Genomic DNA, 9269 nt, shown 5'->3' with positions numbered 1-9269 from the left:
TAATTCTCTTAAATACTGTGTTAAATATAGTTTTAGGTTATAAAATTTGTTAAAATAAGAACTATATTAGTGGGTTTTTTTAAAGAAAGAAATGAGGCACTCGCAGCAGATAGCAGCCACAGGACACCTAAATCTTTCAGGGAAACTAATTTATTGCCTTCTTATCAGAAGAAACGAACTTCTTCCCGCCTTGAAGGCGCTGTTAGGATTAGAAGGAAGAAGTTGAAAATGACCAGACAAAATCCTGTGTTTGAATGGAATTTATGTATCATGTATGAAGTCTATGAATATGAAACAGGCTACTGTTTTTAAGGGTTAATCCTTTGTTAGCAGGGGTCCTTTTTTGGGCTCGTGCTGCCCAGAAAAAGGTACCTGCACGTCTATAACTCTTTGTTTTTATTGTCTCATATTGTCCTAATTCAATTTTTCCAAATTGTTATTACTCTAATTGTGTTACTATTCTTTTTAACCATTTTATTACTATTAATCTTTAAAATATTTTTAAAACAAGTGATTGGCATTTTTCACAACAGGGAATCCTGAGACAGCACAGGGTATCCCGGGACAGCACAGGGCATTCCCGGGATAGCACAGGGCATTCCCGAGATATCACAGGGCATTCCCGGGATAGCACAGGGCATTCCCAAGACAGCAGAGAGTATCCCGGGATAGCACAGGGTATCCCGGGACAGCCGAGGGCATTGCCAGGATAGCACGGGGTATCCTGGGATAGCACAGGGCATTCCCGGGACAGCAGAGGGCATTGTCGAGACAGCAGAGAGCACTCTAAGATAGCACAGGGTATCCCGGGATAGCACAGGGCATTCCCAGGACAGCACGGGCCACTCCCGGGACAGCACAGGGCATTGCCGGGATAGCACGGGGTATCCTGGGATAGCACAGGGCATTCCCGGGACAGCACAGGCAATCCCCGAGCCCCGGCGCGGCCCCGGCCCGGCTCAGTGCCGCTCTCCCTCAGCGCCGCCGCTCTGCAGCCCGGCGGAGCCTGCACCGGGCCACGGCCATCCGCTCACCGGCCGCGCCGGGGGCGTTCGCTGAGCACCGGCCCCGGGAATCACCGGGAATAATCACCGGGAAATAAACACCGGGAAGTGCCGGGAAACACCGGGGAACACCGGCTCCCTCAGGTCGGAGCCGCTCCTCCGCGCCGCCAGGTGTCGCTGTGGCCGCCCGCCCGCCGGAAGCGCCCTGCGGCCGCCCCTGGCTCTGTGGCGAGGCGCCCTTGATGGCCGCCGCCCGCCGGACAGCGCGGAGGGACGGAGCCCAGGGCCGGAGCGGGACACGGCCCACAGGGCGGGACACACACCGCGGGCAGGTACCGGCACGGCACCGGGGAGGGAGGCACCGGGGCGGCCCGGAGGCAGCGGAAGGGCCGGGCCTTCCTTTGCCGGGACGTTGCCAGGCCGGCGTGGGGCGGGCTCCTCCTTCGCCGTGCTGCCCCTCAGGGAGCTCGGGTGTGCGGGGAGCGCTGGAAAACATCGCACACACAAACCCCGGGGGTTTGCTGTTTCTAGCGTTTTCCTCTTTCCGCCGCAGCAAAAGCAGCCGCGAGCTCCTTCCAGGCGGAGGAGAAACTGCAGCTCCCACCAGGAATTGCTGTGGATGAATGGATGAGATCCCCGTGTTCCCTCTGCAGTAGTGTCCCTTGGACAAAGCGAGGTGACAGACTTGTGCTTTTGTGCAGTTTAATATCACATAGCATGGTACAGATACCACACATTGTAATAATTATTTGGTTTGGGTTTGTTTTTTATTTTGTTTTTTTTGTTGTTGTTGTTTTTTTTTTTTTTCTTAGAAGACAAATGAAAATTCAGACTATCACTTGTATATTGGCATGGTGTGTTTCAGCCACACACACGAACCCCACCTTCCACAGCAGGAATGAGTCTGAAATGCACATTAGCACTTGAAGCAGGCTGGATGGAACAGGCTTCTTTGAGTAAAGTCACTTGGTATTGCCTGAACTGCTGTTCAAATGTTAACTCGTTTGCAGTGAACTTTGGTCATTAGCAGCTCCACTTACCGTAGCTTGAAACACAAACTTTGTGCAGCTAGTAATAAAAGATTGTCATTAGAGCTGGTTCACTAAGATGGTGAAGTTTGATAGGTGGTCTTTTAAAAAAAGATTAAAGTATCATTCACACACCAGCTGTTGTGAAGTATTTGATTCCCTCTCAGACACAACCAGTAGACTGCTTTTCCATTTTTCTGGGTTTTGCCTTTGCAGAACAGGGTGTAGGTGAACATAAGCATCCCAGTTAAACTACACTCATTGTAATTAAGGTTCTTGGAGGATTTGAGAGCAAGTGATTCCTTTCTTTTGATAAAAGTTTGTTTTTTATGTGGTGGAAAAAAATAGTGCAAGATGGGCTCAGGCTCTGGTGTGTTAGGACCACAACAAGCAGGGTGTGAGACCTAAATTATTGTTACTTTTAACTCAATAACCAACCACCCGTGCCCACAATGTGGACTTTTTAATGCAATTACACAAAACCACCCAAACCCAAGGAGAAGAAGGTGAAGAAGAAGGACCAGCCTCCACCCCAGAACCTTCATCTTGCTTTATATATATTACTGTATTCTGAAACCTTAAACTCTGCATTTTCCACCCTGTGATATTACACACTTCTATTCAAACTCCACAGCCACAATCCCAGTTCTGTCATTCCATTTTTGAAGCTTCTCCACAGCCTCCACAGTTCTCTTGGGGGTCAGTGCCTGCCAGCACAGAAATTCTCAGTTTCCAGGGTTCCAACATCAGTCTGCAGTGGCTCACTTGGCATTTTTTAGTTTAATTTGGTATTAGTGCCTAACTATGAAATAACTGCCCAACAGAGGGCTGCTCACAAAAGCCACATGACCCCAAAATAAAGCCTCTGAAAGGAATATAAAATGCATGGTTTAGTTCCAGTATAAATTTTAGTTGTATCTGGACTAGAACGCTATATTTTCTTTATGTGTTTTTTAAATTACTTAAATCCAGTATGTCAGGCTTATGGAGAAAAGTTTGCGCTGCAAATCTGATTGATTTTAATGCTTTCTCTAGGGTGATCTTCACAGAAACTCCTGAAGGCTTCAAAGATTTATTTTGGGCAAAATAAATGAGCTGAGTTGTTCTGATAAAGCAAGATGGATCCCTGTACAGTTGGCGTTCAGCTGCAGGCTACCAACGAGTGCCACAAGATCTATTACACCCGTCACACTGGCCTCAAAACCAAACAAGATATCTCTTCATCTGACCTCCTGCTGCTTCAGCTGAGGACTGGCATAACCCTGTCAGAGAACAACACAATCTGCTTCCACCACGCCAAAATTTACATTGAGAGGTTTGAAGACTTACAAAAATCCTGTTGTGATCCCTTTAACATCCACAGAAAGCTGTCAAAGAAAAACTTGCGAGCCATTGACTTGGACGATGCAGCTTTCCTGAGTGCCAAGTTTGGAAGGCAGTTTGTTCCTGGTTGGAAGCTTTGTCCCAAGTGTATGCAGATCATCAATGGAAGTGTGGATGTGGAACCTGAGGAGCGACAGAGGAGAAGGCTGGATCCAGATGTATGTATATGGATCAGTTTTCCAATCCCCTCTGCGCTCTGCAAGCTGTTCCATTTCATATAACTACCACATAAATTTCATTTTTCTCACCCAGAAATAAGAAAGGATGTAGTCTTTTAGATGTTCAGGTTTACTGTATTTAAACCTTTGTTTGGAGAACCTTAAAATCTTCTCTAATTAAATAATATGGCCTTTGAGTTTTGAAAAATTGTGTCTACTTATAAATTCATGTGGATACCAGACTGCTGCTGGTATTTTAAGCTGTTATTCAAGCCTTGCAAACAACAAACTCCTGTGCTTGAAACTGAGCACTGCAAAAGCTGCTTCTAAAGATGTCTCTTCAGTTAAAAAGGAAGAGAAGGCATTTTCTGTTGCAGCTCATTATGAAATGAGCCTGCAGGGAGGTGCATTAAGTGTGCTCCTGTTGTGGTGTCTGGGCTGTGAAGGTCAGGGACACTGATGAACAGGTGTGGGAGGACACTTCTCCAGGTGCTGAGCTTGGAATGTGGCTGGTGCCTTGCTGGCTGCAGCGTTCGGGCTGTGCACAGGGAGTCTGCACCCTGAGCAAAGAGGAGTGGCATCCTAGGAGCTGCTCCCCTGCTGTATTTTTCAATCACGTGTCAGTGTGATTAGGAGGATGATTCGAAAGCATTGATTAAAACTGCCACTGCAAAGCTTGTGTTGCTGGGGTCAGAGACAGGTATAGCTCTCCAGCATAAAGATTTGAAGTTGTCATAGAATTACAGGTCAAGAATTCATCTAGGTTATTACAATATCCTTGACTAGGTATTTTCATAAGATTTGTATTTCTAATGTGGTGACATTCTCTCTTCCTTCAGGGGCGTACAGCTAAGGCTTTAAAGTCTCTGCAGTTTGCTAACCCAGGACGGCAGACTGAGTTCACTCCAGAGACCAGTAAAAGGGAAAAAAGAAGGCAAACAAAAATCTCAGTGTTTAATTCAGACAGGTAATTTGTTAGCTCTGTTTACATTAACTTTCATTTGAAAATAGGTCAGCCTGTAACATTAGCTCTGTGGATGTTTGTGTGGGTATGGATTGGGTTCTTGGTTTTAGGGATGTTGAAGATCCCTCTCATTCCTGAGATAAATAAAAGAGAAGATAAAACATTAGCTTACAGTTCATATTTCAGGCAAACACAAAAAGGTGTTTGTGAGGCACAATACTACACAGACCATAGATGTAGCTATTAATACATGCATAAACTAAAATCCTGATTATAAGATAAATTTGAATACAGTAAGATCAAGTAGGCTACACTGAAATATTGGTCATCATCTTTCTGTAAACTCAGTAGTTACACTTGGTAAACAAAAATGTGCAAGTTAGGACCTTACCTTCCTTTTGAATGACAAAGTTAACATCCAGTTTGGAAATTACTGGATAACAAGCTACAACCTTCTAATGTGATTGATTAAAAAAAAAAAGTAAAATAGAAAAAAAAATTCTATATTCAAAATATACAAGAAATAATCACGTTAGTATGTTGTATCACATTAAGTGTAACTGTAGCAGACAGAAACAGACACTAATATGCTGCTCACCAACTACACATCCTTCCCTCTCCCTCTGTTTCTCCTGCTTAGTTTGGGCACAGGGTGGGGATACAATTTTTTGGAGATACAATTAGGACTGACATTACCAAACACAGTAAGGTATCTTTGAAATTAACAGTGTTAAAGTGAGCACCTGCAGACAGCAAACTTCCCTCCTGTCCTGGTTTTGCATGGGAAGCATTCACAGAAGTGATGCAAAGGTTTTAGCCACGAGAAGTCTGTACACACCTCTATGAAAAAACACATGTAAAAGACAAAAGAAAAACTTCTTTCTGGGAAGTTCCTTTCAAAAAATCTCAGCAACTTGGTATCAAAACAATGAGGGGATTTTAACACGGAAAAAAATAGCTGTTTGTTTTTCATTGCACAGGCAAGTAATTCCAGCCAAGAGCAAGGTGTATGACAGCCAGGGGCTGCTGCTGTACAGCGGGATGGACCTGTGTGACTGCCTGGACGAGGATTGCCTGGGCTGCTTCTACGCCTGCCCCAAGTGCGGCTCCAACAAGTGCGGCACCGAGTGCCGCTGCGACCGCAAGTGGCTCTACGAGCAGATCGAGATCGAGGGCGGGGAGATCATCAGGAACAAGCACGTGGGCTAGGGGCCACCATGGCCTTTGTTCCATCCTGAGTGCGTGGGCCATGCTTTGGGTAAACACAGCACACGCAGGGTTTAGTTTGCTGTAAGCTGTTGGGACTTGTCAGCACCCGCGGGGTGAATGCGCTCACTTTCACTGTTGCTTTCAGCGTGGGTATGTCCATAACCACGCTGCTGTCTTTGCACTGATAAAGCAAGATGGATCCTTGTACAGTTGGAGTTCAGCTCCAGGCTACCAATGAGTGCCACAAGATCTATTAAGATCTATTAAGAATCAGGATTCTTACTCATGCAGCTAGGATCTGACTGAACAGCTCTACTCAACTACAAGGTGCTGAATTCTAACGTGATGTCTCCTGAGCCACTCTTCGTTCACACAATTCTTTCATACATTGCTTTTTAGAATGTACCATCTGTGCATATCCCTCATTTCTCCTGCTCAAATTCAGGATCTCATGGGTTTTAATCTGATTTATGTGAAAGTTCTCAATGAATTTACATGCAGTATTAATAGAGCTCTCTTTCTAGTATTAATAGTGAATACTGTATTTTCTCTAGAGTACTGAAGCTACATCTGGTAAATCCAATCCTGTTCACTTAAAAAGGAGTCAAAAGCATTTAGGTGTTCAGGTCTCATCCCAGTTACTGGCTTTTGAGGTCAAGTTACCCTTATGAATTCATAAGGATATGAATTCATAGTAAAATATTGAAATTAACCTGTCAAGGCACTGTGTTAAAATATTAATTATTACTTTGTTGGTTTCTGTAGAACAAAATTAAAACAATTTTCCTCTGTTACCAGTCTGTAATTGGACTGAACCAGTACTTCAACAGCCCTCTCCCTGGTTTTTTGTCTTTTTACTGATTTTTAAGGTTTAGATGCAGCTGAAATAAACTTGAGTGTCTGTTTCCAGACCAAGATTATCTAGGCCGTTACCTTCCATTCATCTGGGTTTTTTTGGTATCTTTAGTTGATACATTATCTGTCCTCATAATATTAAACTTTTACACTGTAAGAAGGCTTATTTAAAAGATTTTGTAAATTAAGTCTTAGTAACATTTTTATTCTTTGTATTTTTGTTGTGTTTTGTATAAATTCCTGTCCTTTGGTGATTTGGTTTGCTGGGTCACATTTTCTCAATAATACTGTTAAGTTCTTGCAGACTTACTTGGTAAAGTTGATAAAGTTGCAGTGTGCTCAGCAGACCTTGTTCTGTTCTGTTCTGAATGTGGCCTTGCCAAAATCCAAAGTTATGTTTTGAGTTATGCTGACATCTGCTGGTCCTGCTGGAGGATAAGCACTGAGATGCTGCATTTTTATTAAATCTGTTCTAAAAAGAAATAAGAGTCTTTTTTGGTCAGAGCATTGGCATCTGTTGCAGTGGATGTCTCCCACTGTTTCATCTCTTAAGCAATCTTTTGAACCAAGTGAAAATACAAACAGGTAACTTTCAGGAGAGTGAGAGGTGAAAAGCTGGTTGAGTCATGTAATTTCCATGTGTTTATTATTTTTTTTTTAATTAGACCAGAGTTGGCAGTACCCACTGTTAATAAATTTAACAGGCTTCCATGTGTGTGCTGAGTGTAACCCCTTCAGGTCCACAGCCAGATTTTGGATTCACTAACTCCTTAAGGTGCCTAGAGCATCTCATGATTAGAACTGGATTTCTGCACCTCCATTCAGTCTGTGCAAAGTGAGTACATTCAGTCTCTCATTTTACAGCTGCACTAGCAGGTGATGCCTTCCCAGATAAAACACTTCTTTCCTAACAATGCAGATAGTGAGTACTGTCCCCGAGGACAATCAGGGTTTAGGTTTTTTTCTGGTAAAAAAAAAGACATTTTGGTGTTGGCTGTTCACATGTCTTCCTAAGGTATTTGTGACATTTCCATTTAGCTGCATCTTCTAACATGCCTTGGCTGTAGTGTGTCACTAAGTTCAGTAGCATGTTTTTATACAGTTCCACATGCCTTTTTTCTCTTAAAAGACACTGTTACAAATCAAACTTTACCATTTTGCTAGATTTAACCTGCTTCCAGCATGAGTTTCTCTTTTTGCTGTTTTTATATACACACAAACTATTTTTTCAACATTTAAAGTGAGTGCATGTGACTCCCAGCTGCACATGTACTTCCCCATCTGCCAGAATTACAACTAAACCTGTTAAACAGGACATTCTTTTAATAGAGCCAAAAGAAACAACTGCTTTCCATAAAATCCAAAATCCAGATGTACCTCAGTGGCTGTATTAAAACTTTCCTTTTGCTATTAATTGCAAAAATTGATGTCTTGGCAAAGTTTACAGATTCAAGGGACAAAAATCAATGACAATAAAAGACTGGTTTATGAAGAATGAATATCCCATGAATCAGTTTGGGATTATTGAGCAGAAGCTCGAGAATTGTGTAAGAAACCAAGCCAGTCCTTAACACTCTGCTTTCTCACACAGAGCAAACTTCACTTCATGTTTAGAGAATGGTCAAGTTTAACATCTTTAAAAGTCAGTGAGGGTTCTTCTGTTGGCCCTGTGAGAATTGCTGCACAAACCTGTGGTCAGACCAGAGACAGGATGTGCCCCTTTGGGAAGCTGAACATTTCAAACCAATGAAGTATCCCTTGGGATTATTTGTGTTAAATACTCAACTGTATAGTGCAGTCAGGTAATGAACTCAGAGAAGCTTTACACTAACTTTTTCAGCATTATGCTGCAAAAAGACATTTATCCTTGGGAGGGTGTTATAGCCTTATCCTTAGACACAGCATGAATCTGGGTTTTTTGGTTTTTTAATCAGTTAAATTCATTACTTCAGTAACATAAGACAACTTCTAACTTTTGAATTTCTTGCCATTCAATACATTAGAGAGATCTGGAAGTGGACAGACCTACACAAAATTTGTAATTTTATAAATCTAGAAGTCAAAATTAAAGCTTCTAAGGGAAAAGAAGAAAGGTAAGGTGAGAAATTTATACCTATTTTAGATCTCTTTGAATGTTCCTTTCAGCCTTTTCTCATAGGCATTACATTAGCCAGAATGGACAACTGCACAAACTCTCACTGAACTCCCATGGTGACAGAGCTCCAGAGAGGTTAAGTGGACATCTGTCCCTTGGTGTGTGACAGAAACACCTACAGCACTCAGCATCAAGGCCTTAAGAGTCCTCAGTCTCATGGCAGAACACAAACACCATTTCCAGCTTGAATTTGTTTTCCCCTAAAATTCTCAATTTTCTTTTGTCGTATTTGCGTGTCAAGAAATGCAGTTCCAGCATTTCTCAGCTGATCTCTCGGTGGAATAAAGGATGTGCTGACATATGGTAGCTTGTCCCTCATGATCCAGGTGTTTTTCCCCAATAACTCCTCAGCAAACATTCTGAAAGCTTTGTTCATATTCATACTGATTTCTAACCAATACCACGCTAATGCAAATTAAATAAAGGCTCCTTCTGACACTTCTCTCTAAATTATACACTCTTTTAAATCCAGCTGATGGCAGAGGAGCAGTTCATTGAAATTAATATATTCAA

The 9269-nt window shown here is 42.6% G+C and overlaps 1 protein-coding gene across 1 annotated transcript; it reads left to right on the top strand.

The window, feature by feature from the left end:
* The first annotated feature begins 1225 nt into the window (after positions 1 to 1225).
* Positions 1226 to 8096, top strand: ARL14EP (ADP ribosylation factor like GTPase 14 effector protein). The gene is made up of 4 exons (XM_058026235.1): positions 1226 to 1336; positions 3068 to 3573; positions 4413 to 4540; positions 5518 to 8096. Exons 2-4 carry the CDS (start codon positions 3151 to 3153, stop codon positions 5744 to 5746), a joined length of 780 nt encoding a protein of 259 aa, XP_057882218.1. The 5' UTR covers positions 1226 to 1336; positions 3068 to 3150; the 3' UTR covers positions 5747 to 8096.
* Positions 8097 to 9269: the final 1173 nt, after the last annotated feature.

This window comes from Melospiza georgiana, chromosome 6 (assembly GCF_028018845.1).
Source record: "Melospiza georgiana isolate bMelGeo1 chromosome 6, bMelGeo1.pri, whole genome shotgun sequence".
In the NCBI taxonomy this organism is placed as follows: Eukaryota; Metazoa; Chordata; class Aves; order Passeriformes; family Passerellidae; genus Melospiza; species Melospiza georgiana.
Note: the sequence above shows the minus strand (reverse complement) of the source record. Positions and strands in the feature narration are given on the sequence as shown.